The following is a 16,364-nucleotide window of genomic DNA, read 5'->3' on the forward strand; positions in this document are numbered from 1 at the left end:
GTTAGCCTCTGCCTAGTGACCCAAACATCTGGCCAGTACACAAAAGCTTTAGCCACTGCAAGGTACGTGGGATGTCTGACGTTGGCCGTAGGGTGCGTGGGGCTTAAAGTGATGTCTGCATGTACCTTCCTCAGAACTGAATGCCCCAGTTGGGCCCCAGTCGGACCCCAGTCACAGGATAGCTGCACAAGTCCTGAATCATCCAGCAAAGCCCTTTTTTATTTTCAGGGAGTAGAATGGTGGGATAGAATACTGCATGAATACTGTAACATGGAAGAGAAGGACATCTATGGTTATGGTAAGACTTTACACAACTATTCTATGTCCTTCTATTCTCATGCTGCAGTACTCAAACTTTGGGTGAGTGCCATAGCTCAAAGTGAAGAAGAATAAAGTGATTTGGAAGTACGTTTCAAAAATCCATGCAGGATTGCCCTAGCAAAATCTGCTCTAGATCTGGAGATGTGGTCCAGTTTGTAGTGTTTGGTGAAGGTATGGACAGACGTCCATGTAGCTGCTTCTAGAATAGAGGCAGTGTCCAGCTCCTGGAAAAATGCTCCGGAGGAGGCCATGGCCCTAGTGGAATGGGCTTTTATGTTAGAGTCCAGGTGTTTACCATGGTAGGTATAACAAAAGGAGATAGCTTTGGAAATAGTCTGCTTTGTCACAGCTTTTCCCAGAGCTCTGGTGTGAAAGGAGACAAACAGTTGCTCGGGTCTCCTAAGGGATTTGGTCTTGTCTAAGCAGAATCTTGGTTGTCTGTCAACATCAAGGGAATGCACTACTCTCACTGTCATTCTGGGGTCGTGGATAAAAGTGGGAAGGTGGATAATTTATTTAACATTTGTTTAGTGGGAAAGTCCGACTTGGAACAAAGCCAATTTTCAGTAAAGGCATGGGGAGAAATGCTCCAAACATGTCTCTGTAAAGTGGGAGGAAACCAGAGTACCCAGAGAAAACTCGCACAAATGCAGGGAGGACATGAAGACTCTGCAGAGAAGACCCTCCAGCAGAGAACCGAACAGGAGAATCTCTTGCTGTGAGGCAACAATGCTACTGCTGCACCACTGTGCCGTGTACACATTGGTTCAGGGACAACTCATTGACCACCTTAGGCATAAAGGATGGGTTAGTCCATAGGATTACCCTATCCTTGTGGAAGATTAAAAAGGTTGGGGTGACCATAAGGGCCAGGAGTTCTGACACTTTCCTGGCTGATGTCAGGGCCATCAAAAGCAAAGTTTTCCAAGTTCAGTACTTTAGACAGGCTGTAGCTGCTAGCTAAATTGGGGCAACTGTGAGCTTCTCTAATACATGGTTCAGGTCCCAGGGTGGTGGAACTGGCCTCCTGGGGGGCCTGAGGTGTAGAACTCCTTACAGGAATAACTTCACTTGAAGTCTAGAAGCAAGTTGAGAGTCAAGAGGCAGACAAGCAAAAATAGTAGGAAGGTGGGCCTTGACAGAGGAATATGTCAACCCTGCCTGCAACAATTCACACAGATAAGACAGTAACAAGGGAACCTCTCCTTGAAATGGGTCTAGCTGTCTTTTTAGAGACCAAATGTAGAACCTTCTTCCATTTGGACAGATAGGATCGCCTAGGGGTCTATATTAGAACATCAAATGTTTTACATATCAAACGCTCTAAAGACAGAAAATGCAGGACCTTGAAATAGTTACTGTGGGGGGCTGTGCCCCCCATCTCTCCACTAAATATATATTCCAACTCTGTGATCGAACTACAGTGAGGAAAGGGCAAATATTCCGATCTTCACTGTACTGCGATCTCAAAAAAAAAAAAAAAAAAAAAAGTTTGAGGCCCTGCATTTTGGGTCTTTAGAATTTTCAATATTTAGAACATTTGATGTTCTAATATACACCCAAACTCCTAGTACTGGGTTTTCCTGGACTCCTGCAAGACATTTAACACATCCTCAGAGTAAAGGTGTCTGAAAGGGATCAAAACAATCACCCGCAGGATTAGGTACAGGGATTCCAAGTGGGGATGGATTAGGGATACTTTGTCCTGTGTGACTTGATCCACTCTCTGAGGTAACTCGTAATGACTGGCCCTGGCTAAATGTAGAAGGAGGGGGAACCAGTGCTGTTTTGGCCATACGGGAGTCATCAGCAAGCTTTTTGGTTTGTACTGCTGAATTTATCAGGACTTTTTGTAGGAGTGGGAAGGGGGGATGTGTACAGAAACATCCCCTTCCATGAGGTAGAGAAGGCGTCCATCACCCTCGCTAGGGGACTGGGTGCCTTGGTACAAAACTGTGGAAGTTGTCTGTTCAAGGGAGAAGCAAACCAGTCCATCTGTGACATACCCCATCTGTGGACTATATCCAGATACACATCCTTGTATAGCATCCATTCATGGGATTGTGACCTGCTCAAAATGTCTGCCTGAGTGTTCCGAGCTGAGGGGACATAGACAGCCTCCAGAAAGACTCATGCTGGACCACCAATTCCTATGCCTGAAGTGCAAGTCTGCATAGCAAGTATGATCCTGTTCCCCTCTGTCTGTTCACATACCAAAGAATAGTAGTGTTGTTCAGCCCTCTGTGCAAAGATGAGAGCCCTCACCTCTCTGATGTTGATGTGCTCCCTCTTAAAGGGGCCTGTTCATGTGACTTGCACCTTCAAGTTGCCCACAGTAGCTCCCCAACCCAGATCTGCAGCATCTATGGACATTTCCTGGACTAAAGTTAGGGGTTGTAAGGGAAGTCCTGGGTTCAGAGAGACTTGATTCACCCACCAAAGGGTCTCCTTTCTTAGGCATGGTAGGAAGGGAATGGTGTGGTCCAAAGGGTGGGAGTGTTATGTCCATGTGGACCTCCGGTACCACTGAAGTTTCCTCATGTGGAGTCTTGACAGTGGCAACATGGGGGCTGTAGAAGCCATATTCCCCAAGAGTGTGAGGTATTCTCTTGCTGTCATTACAGGGGCGTGGGTGACAAACAATAGGTATTCCTTCAGGCTTTCCATCTTATGGGGTGGGAGGAATGCCATCTTAACTTCTGTCCTGATTCGGCACCTCAGGAAGACTTGGTCCTGAAAGGTTTAGGATGGATTTGGGGGAAGTTGATAGTGAAACCCAGGGACTGCAGAACAGAAATAACTGTCTGGAGATGGTTCTGGAGGGTACTGCAACAGTCTGCCTGGATCAGGTCGTCGTCCAGGTATGGGAAAATCTGTATCCCTAGAATCCTGCAATAAGCTACCACTGGAGCCAGACACTTGGTGAATACCCTTGGAGAAGTAGACGGTCCAAAAGGTTAAAGCAAGAAATTGAAAATGCAAGGAACCCAAACAGAAGCGCTAGTGCTTCCTGTACTTCGGCTGGATGGGGATATGCAAGTAGGAATCTGAAAAAGTCTGAGGCATTAGCAGTGGAAATAGAGTCTGAAGTGTTAGTATGGGTAAGGTGGGTAATTCCAAGAAAAGGATTGAAGTGCGAGAGATCCAGGATGGGTCTCCATGAGCCATCCTTTCTTGGGACCAGCAAAAGTATGGAGTAAAAGCTCCTTCCTTTTTCTGATGTAGGGACTGGTTGGATAGACCCTTGAGAGAGGAGACTAAGACTGGTTGGAATAGGGGCATCTGGTTCTTTGGTGGCTGAGGGAGGCCTCTTAAGAGTGGAGGAATGGCCCACATCATGAAGTAACCTTCTTCTATGATTGACAAGACCCACTTGCCTGAGGTAATGCTTTTCTAGAAAGGGAGACAGTAAGAGTCTTTGGGAAAGAGGTATAGAGTCTGGAGGTGGAGGGTGGAGGCAGTCACAGACTACCTGCTTTGTCCAAAAACAAAGGTTTCTGGGTTGGTGTCTGGGCAAGCCTGGAAGGTGGATATTGCTTTCTGGAACTCTTTTTCCCCTAGCAGGAAGACAGAAGCTGAATGTTTTCTAATAAATTGTGTCTTAGTAGGGTTATTTCTGTGGAATTTAGGAAATGGTGACACAAACAAATGTTTCAAGTCCTGTAGTTCTTTCCTCTTCTGTTGAAGGGTTTTGAAAAGTTTTGCCACTTGGGGCCCAAAAAAAGCAGTATTGTCTAGGGGGATATCTAGAAGTTTAGCCGTGATATCGTCAAGAAGGGGTTGGAGCCTCAACCAAAAGTACCTTCTGAGCACGGAGGCAGAGGCTGCAGATCTGGCAGAGACCTCTGCTGCATCATCACTGCATTTGATAGAGTGTCTCGTCACTTGTGAGGACACAGATCAGGTTAGAGATTTGTGACCAAATCAGGGAGGTCATCCAAGAGCTTTGAAGCTCGAGTTAAAAGGGCCAGAAAGTACTTAGACACGTGTGTCTGGTAGTTGATGGTCCTAAATGCCAAAGTGGCAGAGGTATACACCTTCTTGCCAATTCTCTCCATAGTTTTGCTGTCCTTATCATAAGGAAGGACAGAGGTAGAGGGTAGCAGTCTGGAGGGTTTGTCTGCAGAGACAAAAGTGGTACCCGGATCAGCAGCAGGGCATTTTATTAGAAACTTTGCCCCTTCTGGGACCTTATAAAATCTGTCATGCCTTCTAAGAGCAAGGGGTTGGGATTCAGGATTTTTAGAAGCTGCAGAAAAGGTATCTAGAAAGCTGAAAGGACTGGTGGAATGGCAGAAGATGAAGGGGTATCCATTTGTAGGAGTTCATAATACCTCTTTTGGACTTCAGACATTTCTGTGGAGTCCCATCTGAAAAACTCTCTCATCCGAGAGACATCATCTCTAAAGGTAAGGTCATCCCCAGGGGAATCCCCCTCAGCAGAGTAATCCTCTGGGGAGACATATCCTAGAGGGGAAGGCATTTGTGAAGCGCAAGACAGAGAATCCTCAAAAAAGGAATCTGAAGAATATTCAGCCTCTATTGTAAGAGGATGTACAGTCTGGGTCCTAGGGCTGATAACAGGAGGGGCAACCAGAGGAGAAGCAGGCATGGAAGGCCTAAGGTCCATAAAGGCATTGAACAAACAGAGAAAGGTTGCCAATCAGGCAAGTTCTCAGGAGGTGAAGTCACATGTTTGGTTTTCTGTTTCTTTTTTCAAGAAGAAACAGGCCTAGAGGGTGGAGGTCCTAAGGAGGGCCTAGAGTCAGAAGCCTCACAAGCGGTGGAAGGAGCAGTCTGGATGTCTGCAGTGAGTAGAGGTTCCCCCTTGTCATCACTACCAAACGTCTGCATTACCTCAACAGACGTGCTTTCAGACCTTGGTTTTGTGGCCTCCAGAATGTTTGCTATACCAGAGTCTGGTTCCATACATTACTCCAGGCATATCTCAGCCACAGGGGAAATGTGTCTGGTGGAAGAGGTGCAGCAGTAGTCTCAGGCCTGGTAACGTTGGCCTTCTTTTCAATGGCATGGTGGTATGGCTGAATGGCCCTGCCATCTCAAGAACAAGATGTTTGAGTCATTGGTTCTCTAGACAGATATTAAGGGCATGAAGAAAGGTGCAAAGAGTCTTTGGGAATAAAGCTTGACAGATCGCACAGGTCTTATGGTTGTGGTGGGGCCCTAGGCAGAAAGTACAGTTGTGTACCTACCATAAATGTAGATGTTAGAGTGTATTCACTGTTGCAGTCATTACTCTTGGGTTATTCTGCTGGCAGGCTACCCTCATTCGGCCAGAATTCCAAAGTCTAGGTCCGGCGTTGGTTGCTGTCACCTCTTCCCTGACGTCAGTGCGCCAGGGGTATAAAAGATGCAGCCGACGCCATTTTCTTCAGTTTTTCTTGCCCCAGATGTCAGGTACCCCAAATTGGTAGGCTGAAAAATATGCCAATAAGAAATGCATGCACAAAAATGACATTTCCTTCATCTACAAGCAAATACACCAAAAAGGTTGTATAGGATAGAGAAGTGCAGATAAGTCCCAGCAAAGAGAAGGGGATGGTGGGTGGGTAACTTGGAGTGCAACAGTGAATACACTCTTAACATCTAAATTTATGGTAGGTACACAACTGTACTATGTTCATCATGTTTCACTGTTGCAGTCATTACTCTTGGGTAGAATCCCAAAGCTGAGGATGGGTGGCTGGGCTAAATAGGATTAGGAGAGGCTATGAGGCCCTGCAGAACTGCAGTGGCAAAGCCTGCTCTGGACTTAGAGTAGAGAAGCAAGTGGTAGTGCTTTGTAAAGGTGTGCATTGAACTCCAAGTTGCAGCCTCTAAGATATCTTTGGTTGGTACTCTTCTGAGGAAGGCTGCTGAAGTGGCTGCTGCTCTGGTGGAATGAGGCCTAATGTCCTTAGGCACTGATTTGCCATGTTGAAAATAGCAGAAACAGATGCAATTGCCTATCCATTTAGAGACTGGTCTGTTTTGAGATAGCCTTTCCTTGTGATCCTGCAACATATGACACTAAAAGTTGCTCAGTCTTTCTGAAAGTCCAAGTAGAAGCGTAACTGCCTGTGTATGTCCAAAGAATGCAGAATTTTCTCACCCTTGTTCTGTGGATTTGGGGAAAAAGGTAGGCAAGTGAATGGTTTGGTTGAGGGCCACACTGGACACCACCTTAGGCATAAATGTAGGGTTTGTCCTCAGAGAAACCCGGTCTGGATGAAAAATGATGAAAGGTTCCACAGCCATGAGTGCTTGTAACTCAGACTTGCCTTGCAGAGGTTATTGCTAGGAGCAGAGCTGTTTTCCAGGATAAGAATTTTATATCTGCTGTCGATGCTAGCTCGAAAGGAGGCAGTGAGTTTTTCCAAAACATAATTGAGGTCCCAAGCCGGAATTGGTGCTCTCCTTAGAGGCCTAATGTTTTTGGCCCCTCTGAGGTATAGCCTTATTAAAGGATGAGAAAAGATAGGTGGTTCCGTATTGTAATGGGCTGAAATGGCAGAGGCATGAATCTTAATTGATGAGAAAGAAAGGCCTTTGTTCAGCATCTCAGTTAGGTATTGTAAAATCTGAGGTATATTTTGTACAAACGTGTCAATGCCTTGTTCCTGGTTCCAAGCACAGAATCTCTTCCATTTTTCTGCATAAGATTTTCTGGTACTGGGCTTCCTGGCCTCCAAGATAACATCCATAACAGCTTTTGAAAGAGGAGTGTTCTGAATGGCTACATTATCCGCCATGATGCCAGATTTAAGGTTCTGAGTTGGCTGTGCAGGATCTGATTGTTTCCACTTGTGGGGATCCATGAGGTTTCTGCTTAGTTCGTCTGCCAGAGTACTTGTTTTCCTGGCAGGAATTGTGCTTGCAGGTGAACTTGAAAAGCTAATGCTGTGTCCAATAAGGTCATTGCTGGTCTGCAGAGGGGGTTGGAATGTGTACCTCCCTGCTTGTTTATGTACCACATGACCGTAGCATGTTGTCTATCTTTATCAGTAACTGTCCTGGATGAAGCAGGTCCTTGAAAACTGTCAGGGCATTTTGAACAGCTAGCATCTCTTTTTGAATGATGTGAAGATGCATCTGGTTTGCAGGCCATGTGCCCTGAATACATTTTCCTGCCATATGGGCCCCCCCAGGCATAATCTGATGCATCCATTGTCAGTGTCTGTCTGGCTGTGGGTAAACTGAATGGCAGACCCTTGTTGTGGTGACAGGCTTCTGCCCACCATCGAAACTCCTGTTGTAGGCAGGGAATGAATGCAATTACTGTCTCCAGGCTGTGGCAATGCTGAGTCCAAACACTTTTCAGATACCACTGTAGTTTCCTCATATGCAGTCTGGCATATGGAATTAGTAGAATGCAGGATGCCATGAAACCCAAGGCCTGCAGGATTTTCCTTGCAGATAAGTGGGTTTTTGTTGCCAATTTCTTGAAGTAAGTAGTCAGTTGCATTTGCTTGACTGGCATGAGATAAGCCATCTGGGCAGTTGTGTTTAAGCTTGCACCCAGGAATATTATCTCTTGAGAGGGCACTAGTTTTGATTTATTTTCGTTTACTGTGTACCCTAGGCCAATTAGTAATCTTTTTACAAACGCCAGATGCTTTAGAAGAGTGTCTTTGTTCTCTGCTTGAATTAGGCAGCCGTCCAAGTAGGGATATATTTGAATTCCTTTTTGTCTGCAAAACGCAATTACTGCTCCCAGGCATTTTGTGAAGACCCTGGGCGCAGTAGATAAGCCAAAGGGCAGTGCAGAGAATTGGTAATGCATTGAGCCAGCTATGAATCTGAGGTATCTTCTGCAAGATTGTCTGATTGGGACAAGCAGGTATGCCTCTTTTAGGTCCAAAGTTATGAGCCAAGCCCTCTTGCCCAGCATGCTGTAGAATCAACATCTTGAATTTTGGAACTTCCAAAAACATATTTAGTATAGACAGGTCCAGTATTGGTCTCCAGGTTTTGTCCTTCCTGGGTAGGAAATGTCTGGAGTAAAATCCTTGCCCCTGCTCTTGTGGTACTTGCTGAATGGCCCTCATGTCCATGAGGGCTGTAATTTGCTTTTCTGCCTATGCCCATTGATTGTGTGGCAGGTCTGGCATGCTCTTTGACCTTGGTAGTGTGTGAAAATGGAACCTGTAGCCTTGGGACACTATGTTCAGGACCCATTTGTCTTGGGTAACCATTTGCCAATTTGATGAAAAAAGTGCTAGTTTTCCCCCTAAGGGGGCTGTCAAAAGAAAACTGCTTGGAACTGGTACAGGAAAGTCATTGGGACTGTTTCCTGTAGGGTTGTGATTTGTCTTCGCTGCTTTTGGAGGTAGGAGCACCCCATTGTTTAGGCCTGTATGAGCCTTGGGGCTGAGATCTGCCTCTGGGATGCCTGCATCTGCCTCTTTGTGGTCTGTCTGACACTGGAAAGGACCAATTTTTAGAAGGCCAGTTCCTGCTAAAACCTGGGTGGCTGTACCTGTAAGAAATCCTTGACTATCTGCATGGATTTTGCTTTATCCTCCATTTTTTTCAACACCTCTTCTGCTTTAGTACCAAACAAAGTATCATGCTGTAATGGTGCATCTAATAATTTTGCTTTAACATGATCAGGCAGATTCTGTTCCTTTAACCAAGCATGCCTTCTAATAACAGAACCTGTAACAGCGGCCCTGCAAGAGGCCTCCAGTGAATCATAACCACATTGCAAAGTATGCTTTCCCACTTATTCAGTTGCATGCAATAAATCCTGCAATTCCTTGTTCTCTGAACATTCAATATTTGTCAACATTTTCTGTTTAACTCATTACAGCCGAGTAACGCCTCCAGGGGTTTCTGCAGTTAACTCCTAGCCTCTGTAGGCCAAATATTTCTTGCTCATATTTGCATCAATAATTCCAAAACCATGCTACATACAATGTACCAGAATAGTTTATCTTGTAGCATTCATGGCAAAACAATTATATTGATATTTGACCTCTGTCAATAAGTATTTGTTAGGACTGTAAGGGGATAACTTCATTTTTTAAAGGCTAAAGCCACACCCACTGGGAGTTAAAGGTACACAGTCAAAAGAGCTGTACTGGAAGGAATGAGTTAAGCAGTGACATTAAATATTGCTGATATTTAAGCATATGAAACTGACAATTTAAAGCCCTTACAGCCAGGGTAGCAGAAGTGTAGACTTTTTTCCCCCAGCTGTCTAGAGCCCTAGAATCCCTATCAGAGGGAACAGGGTTTTTTGCAGTGGAAGCTTCAACCCCCTTGGGACCCTGAGAAATAGTTGCTGGGTCAGCAGCTGGGTTTTTATATAGGAATTTATGAGAATCCGGGACCCTGTAGTATCTGTCTGGCTTAGCAGGTGCAGGGGGTAAAGACTCAGGGGACAGGCCGGACTCTGAAAATACATAATCTACAATGTCTAGAACAGGTGGAATAGCAAGGGGTCTGTGCTGAGGAAGAAGCAGAATGTCTCTGAGCCTTTTCTTAGATTCAGAATAATCTTAGCTCTCCCAGTGGAAATGCTCTCTTAGTATGCAGGGTTTCCCCAAAAGAATAATCCTCAGGAGGAGAGGCTGAAGGAATGGATTCTTCAGCATCAGAATCCTCATAGGGAAGCATGGAGTAATCCTGTTCAGAAGAGGAATCGGAGGAAACAGATACCTAGAAGAATCATACTCTGTCTCTTGCCTAGGCCTCTTATCAGGAGGGGGATGGGAGCCCCTGATCAAAGTAATTAGGTCTTCGGCCATTTTGAGCATCTGTTTTTTAGGCATGGAAGTCTGAGTAGAAGAATGCTGTATTTGTTTCTTTGTCTTTAGAGCTGCTTTAGTCTTTGAAGCTGAAGATGGCTTACTATATAGTTGTGTAGGTCTGAAGACACCCTCAGAAGCAGATGCCTGCTCAGCTGCTCCGGACACATCTGAGGGTATGATTTCTGAGTGTCCAATACCTTGAGTATCCAGAGGCCCAGTTGGCTCCACGTGGGAGTTGGTAGCGGCCTGTGGCTCTGAGGTAGCGGGTGCCAGGGGCTGCGAAAGCACCTCACTGAAAACCGGCGACTGGCCTAGTAGAGGCTTTGTCGTCTGTTTTGGACCTTGGATGCCTATCCTTGTCCTTGCATTTTTTTGTAAACTCCGGTTGTCAGCTGGTCCAACGGCATTATATAATTAAATCTTCGGACAAAGTAATGAAATGCAAAATCTAACAGACGCTTGAGAGTGCGTTGGTTAAATCTAGCACAAAACCGACAGCTAGCAACGTTGTGATCAGGGCCTAGGCAAGGAATACAGTAAGAGTGAAAATCCTTATGAGGTATTTGCTTCCCACAAGAAATACAATTGTTAACTTTTTCTGACATCGGTCTGGAGCAAGAAAAAAGTTTCCCCAATGGGGTACTTAGCTTTAATGAAGACTTTGGTTCTGAAATTCGGATTTGAAAATCTCAGGAGTCGGCCGACCGGCACTTGCGAACTGCTTTTGCTTCAGGCACCGCGCGGCAAGAAAGACTGAAGAAAATGGCGTCGGCTGCATCTTTTATACCCCTGGCGCACTGACGTCAGGGAAGAGGCGACAGCAACTGACGCCAGACCTAGACTTTGGAATTCTGGCCGACTGAGGGTAGCCTGCCAGCAGGATAACCCAAGAGTAATGACTGCAACAGTGAAACACGATGAACATCAGACAGGTCGCGGGTGTCCTTATGAGGGAGCAGACATCCACACCTACACTTTCCTTTTCTGGATGACATGAACCTGGGCAGACATGCATGGACCAAGAAAAAAAGAAAAAGGCCCCAACGGGGTACTTAACATAAAATTGTAGGATCCAACAACAGAGATGGCAGGATGAGCTGATGTTCTACTGGAGGTAGATAAGTTCTGAAGATACGTGCAGATGTCACTTATGGCCCACACACCCCACAGCACACAGACATCCCACATACCTTGCAGTGACTAAAGTTTTTCTATAACTAGCCAGACGTTCAGGTCGCTAGATGGAGGCTAATCCAAAGGTTATGAATACTGCAACATGAGACTAGAAGGACATTCAAAACTTTCAATGTTTCAGTTTCTGCATTATCTTTTGTTTAGTTTCTTCCTACATATCCTTAGCTGCCATACCAGAATTCTTTTTAATCCATACTCCTAAGTACTTCACTTTATCATCATGTCCTCAAATATGGGTATTGCTGAGCCAGTCTGTGTGTGGGTACATAATTTTCAGCTACTGCCATTGTTTTAGTTTCATTAATTTTGTATCCCCAAAAGATTTGAAACTGCCTCAATGCTCAACACTGAAATGTCCTTTTCTGGTTTTATCAAATATAAAATAATATCTACAAAGTACAAACAGAGACAGCTTCTCTCGACTATCATACCAATTATATCTTTGGATTTCTGAGTCTCTTATTTTCTTTGCCAATGGTTCTAAATATAGTGCAAATAATAAAGAGAAAAGAATACACCCCTGGCCTGGTTCCTCTGCTCAAACAGAAATGATTAGAGAAGACACCACCCATTTTAATTGTCACCTCTGATTCCTCATAGCCTGCTAATTAACCTTACAATTTTATCAGTGAAAGCAAATGTTTCCATTGCTCTGTTCACACTTCCCAGCTTACTCTGTCAAATGCTTTTTCTGCATCAAGATCCACCAACAGTGGTATTTTCGGACATTCAGCTTCCCTCTGGATCAGCAATGTTTTGTTAATGTGGTCAAATGTTTGCCCCCTCCACAAAACCACACTGATCCATGTCTATCAATTTTGGCATCACCTTTGCCAGCTTTTAGCCATTATAGTAGTGGTGGTGCTGCAGTAGCGTTGCCGCTTTGCAATAAGACGCTGTCTGGTTCGATTCTCAGCTAGAGTGTCTTCTGTGTGGAGACATGCATGAATGGGCGTACCTTCGTTGAGGGTTGTGTGTCAGGGCTGGTAACTCGGCATGTAAAAATCAACTACCAATCATTAGCGGACCGGAGTTCCGCTGCGACGACCCCTAACCGGGAAAAGCTGAAAAGACACAACAAGAAATAACACTTTAAAATCATGGATTAGGATTGAAATGGATGTGTATAAAACTGGATCTGATGGGTCTTTACCCTCCAAGTATTACAGCCACCACTGCTTTCTTCCAGGAAGTTGGTGCTTCTCTTAAAGTACTGTTAAACAAAACCTTCCAAATCTTTATTAGTTTTTCCCTCCTAGCTTCCAAACTTCAACAGGAATACCATCTGTTCCTGGGGAATTTCCTGTTGATTGGTTATATATCACCATTTTTACCTCAACTCTTCACCTATCCTAACTATTATTAAATCAAGCCTCATCTACTTTTAATCTTGGCAAATTTAATTCTTCCATAAAACATTTCCATGTGTACCTTTTCTTGATCTCCATATTACTGTGCTTTATACAGCCTTTCATAAAATTTCCAAAATATTTCTAGTACCTCTAAAGGATCTCTTGTTATCTTCCTTATTACAGGCTCCCTAAGATGGGTGACAACCCTTTCTTTCTGTTGCCTATGTCACTGTGCTAAAAAAAGTTTTTGTGCTCTGGCATTACTATCAAAAAAACAGTTGCTTAACAGCAATCTGTCTTCTCTAATAGCTCCTGAATAATGTCCACTACCCATTCCTTAAATTCCTCTCTTTTCAACAGATAGGCGGGAAAGTTCTTGCATCTCACTTTTATTTCACTACCCTGTATTTTTATTTTAATTACCAGCACTTGATATGAAACTGTTATTGGATGCATATGAAAACTTTAAATTAAATGCACGTTCTGTTTAGCCTAGCCCCGTTTTTCTACCTTGGGGAATATGCAAGTTTACTCCAAACTCCTACTACTGAATTCACATCTTCCATGCCAAATATTTTCATAAATTTCTTTAAAAAAATCCACCCTCCTTTGTTATATTTCTCCCTCTGGGCCTCCCAGACACATCTTTCTTGCTGCAAATCAAATTCCAGTTCCCATTTACAAGTAATATTCCCTGCTGAAAACTGATTATTTCTCCCATAATTTTCTTAAGCTCCATTATAGCAGTTTTAGGTGGAATATAAATATATGCCACTGTTATCCTCCTCCCTTGCCAGTAGCTCCTTAGTACTATCTGCCATTTTCTTTTTTAATCCTCTATCAATATTGGAGCTCCTCTTGCAATTAATACAAGTATTCTTCTTTTCTTCTGTCCCAAGTATTCTACTGAATAACTGCCCTGAAAATCTTTATCAAATTCACATGTTCAGTTATTTCCAAATGCAGCATAGCTATTTGCACTCTACATTTTTTTACATAGTTCACTACTTTCTCTTTTTTGTATACATCTGTGAGATCAACATTTAAAGGTATCAAAACGGTCATTATGTTAAAAAGTTATTATTCCAACCTTTTATTTATAACAGCTTTTTTTGTTAAGTATCTAGTTCCAGCTTTTGTATTACATGCACACACTGTCAGGTTGACCTTTTATAACCTCTTTCAAGTCCTTCAACCTCCTTTATCCACATTTCTTTCAATGGAAATAGAAGCAATCTACTTTTGCCATTTACTACTTGCAAAACACCTTAATTTTACTAATCCAACCTCTAATACACACAATACCAAAAATAATCTTCTTATTCTTCTTCTTTCGGCTTATCCCGGTTAGGGGTCGCCACAGCAGATCACCTGTCTGCTCCTGATTGGCAGTGGAGTTTTACAGTGTCGAGTTGCCAGCCCGGCACCCAACCTTCCATAGAAGACACACACTCACACCTAGGGCCAATTTAGAGTGTCCAATCCACCTACTGCATGTCTTTGGGATGTGGGAGGAAACCGGAGCACCCGGAGGAAACCCACGTGACCACAGGGAGGACATACAGACTCCGCACAGAAGGCACCCCAGCAGAGAATCTAACCGGAGAACCTCTTGCTGTGAGGCAGCAACGCTAACCGCTGCACCACCGTGGCCGCCCTACAATACCAAAAAGAATCTATTTAACAAAAATTTAGATTCCTCAATCCCCACTACATTACTTTTTTAATCCTCATTTCTTGTGGGCTAAAACAGAGCTTGTTGCAGTACTTTTATCAGTCCTGGGAATAAAGTCTTAAAACTTCTCTAGATTTTCTATGGAAAAGAATCACATACCTGTTATACTGTTTAATACATCTTTAAGGTGGCCAAAACTGTTTAGTAACGGATCCTGTTCTTCATCCTAAATAAAAGAAACAAGCTTAATAACAATCCAGCACTTCAAAAGCACCAGCTACACAAACCATGCAAAACAATAGGACAGTATAAACCTAAATTCAACTGCAGGACATTTCAAAAACAGTGAACCTAAAACGTACAGTGAAAATAATTAGCAGAAAACTGATAACATAGCAGAAACCTGCAGAGACGCAACACCCACTGAAAAGGCAAATGGATGCACTAGTAAGTTATCTACTTTGGTCCTTGCACTCATTCACATGAACACCAACCAAAACGGTGAAAAAGCCTTTTACCTCAGTGGAATGGCACTTCACTGATGGCAACATCAGTGAATGAAGAAAAACTCTACACTCGAACCAAAATTGTTTCTTTTCATTTCATCATGGTACTTGGGAGTTATTTTAATACACTGGCATTATGCAAAGTACTTCTTATTGCATTTTAATATGTTTTACCATAAAATGGCAGTCAATGGGCCTTGTCACCTTGTTTTACTGCTTTGCCTTCTACTTCCCCGAATCCATTTCAAAATCACTTATAAAAGTAAGGGTAGGCATAAGAAAGTTTTTTATTAAACTCCCATATAAAAAAGATGGCAGTAGTGTCGGTCACAACATCTTACAAATTCTGCAACCAGTTTTTAAAACTGCTCTAAACCTAATTTAATTGCTGAAAATCCTTAAAGTGACATTTATTGAGCAACAGCTTTTTCCTAAAGCGATCAATTTGTAGTCCTTCGAATACTGACAGCCTCTCTAATAGAGGTGTCCGAAGTATCATTGCAAACCAGCAACTGTTAAGGCACTGAGGTACTACACCACATGTAAAGTTAGTATTCACCAATTTCCCAAATAACATCACACCACAAAGTTAGAAAGAAACACACTTCAAAAGCCACGGTTAGATATCCAAAGTTTTACTGATGCTTCCTAGTACCTTGGCTTTAAACGCCTTCCAGGGAATAATATACATCAAGGATATCATTTCTTTTATACCTATTGCAATTACATAATTATACAGTTGCTGTTAATTGCTAATCATTAAAAAAACACTAACCCAATGAATAACCAGAAAAGTTAGAAAAATCAGTGACTAAAGCATTAACCCATTGTAAACACATTTCTAAAGATGCTTCTCATATGAATGATATAAATATTACTTATAAATATTAATTTACATTCTATTAAATTTTTTTTTTTAATAATTTTTACATAAATAAATAGATGAATGGATATTCCTATATGCAATTATACTCATTTCCATACATGTACCATCCTCAATAAAACTTACGCAATGCAAAACTATTACACAAAATTGCACATTTAAATCCAATTCTAGATTCAGACCTTTTGGCCACAATGTTTGAAAATTAATAATACATTTAGTTTTCATTTTTAGCAATGTTCTCAGAATATCAATACCTTGTGTGAAATGTGGTTTTGCCAATACACTGAAAAACAAACTATTAGATAAACCCTTATGCTTCATATGAAAATGTTGAGCCACAGGGCTTTCTAGCCTGCCATTCCTAACATCACCAACATGGTCCACTATTCTCTTTTTTTACCATCCTCTTTGTTTGACTAATGTACCACATACAAGGTTCACAATTACACCATACGGTGTATACACCACCACATGTGTTGCAATCAAAAAAGGTCATATGACTTGTACAATGAGGTGGGAGATCTGTTTCCGGAAAGGATTATTTTTTCACATACTAGATTTTTTAATCTTAAGGAGATTTTAAATCTCAGAACACAAAAAACCAGGGGGTAGAGTGGGCACTTATCCGTGTGGAAAGTGCAAAGTTTGAGAAAAAGTTAAAAACCTTTCGGGCAG

The 16,364-nt window shown here is 42.9% G+C and overlaps 1 protein-coding gene across 5 annotated transcripts in view; it reads right to left on the reverse strand.

Annotated features, from left to right (window-relative positions):
- The window catches only part of GBF1 (golgi brefeldin A resistant guanine nucleotide exchange factor 1), a 4,751,435-nt gene that overhangs the window by 4,515,694 nt on the left and 219,377 nt on the right, over positions 1-16,364 (reverse strand). For all 5 annotated transcript variants that reach the window (XM_044055999.1, XM_044056000.1, XM_044055998.1 and 2 more), the window contains exon 3: positions 14,457-14,523. In XM_044055999.1, coding sequence (XP_043911934.1) covers positions 14,457-14,523 — 67 coding nt within the window. The remainder of the gene's footprint in view (positions 1-14,456; positions 14,524-16,364) is intronic.

Source organism: Protopterus annectens, chromosome 14.part0, assembly GCF_019279795.1.
Source record: "Protopterus annectens isolate FY-2018-M chromosome 14.part0, PAN1.0, whole genome shotgun sequence".
In the NCBI taxonomy this organism is placed as follows: domain Eukaryota; kingdom Metazoa; phylum Chordata; order Ceratodontiformes; family Protopteridae; genus Protopterus; species Protopterus annectens.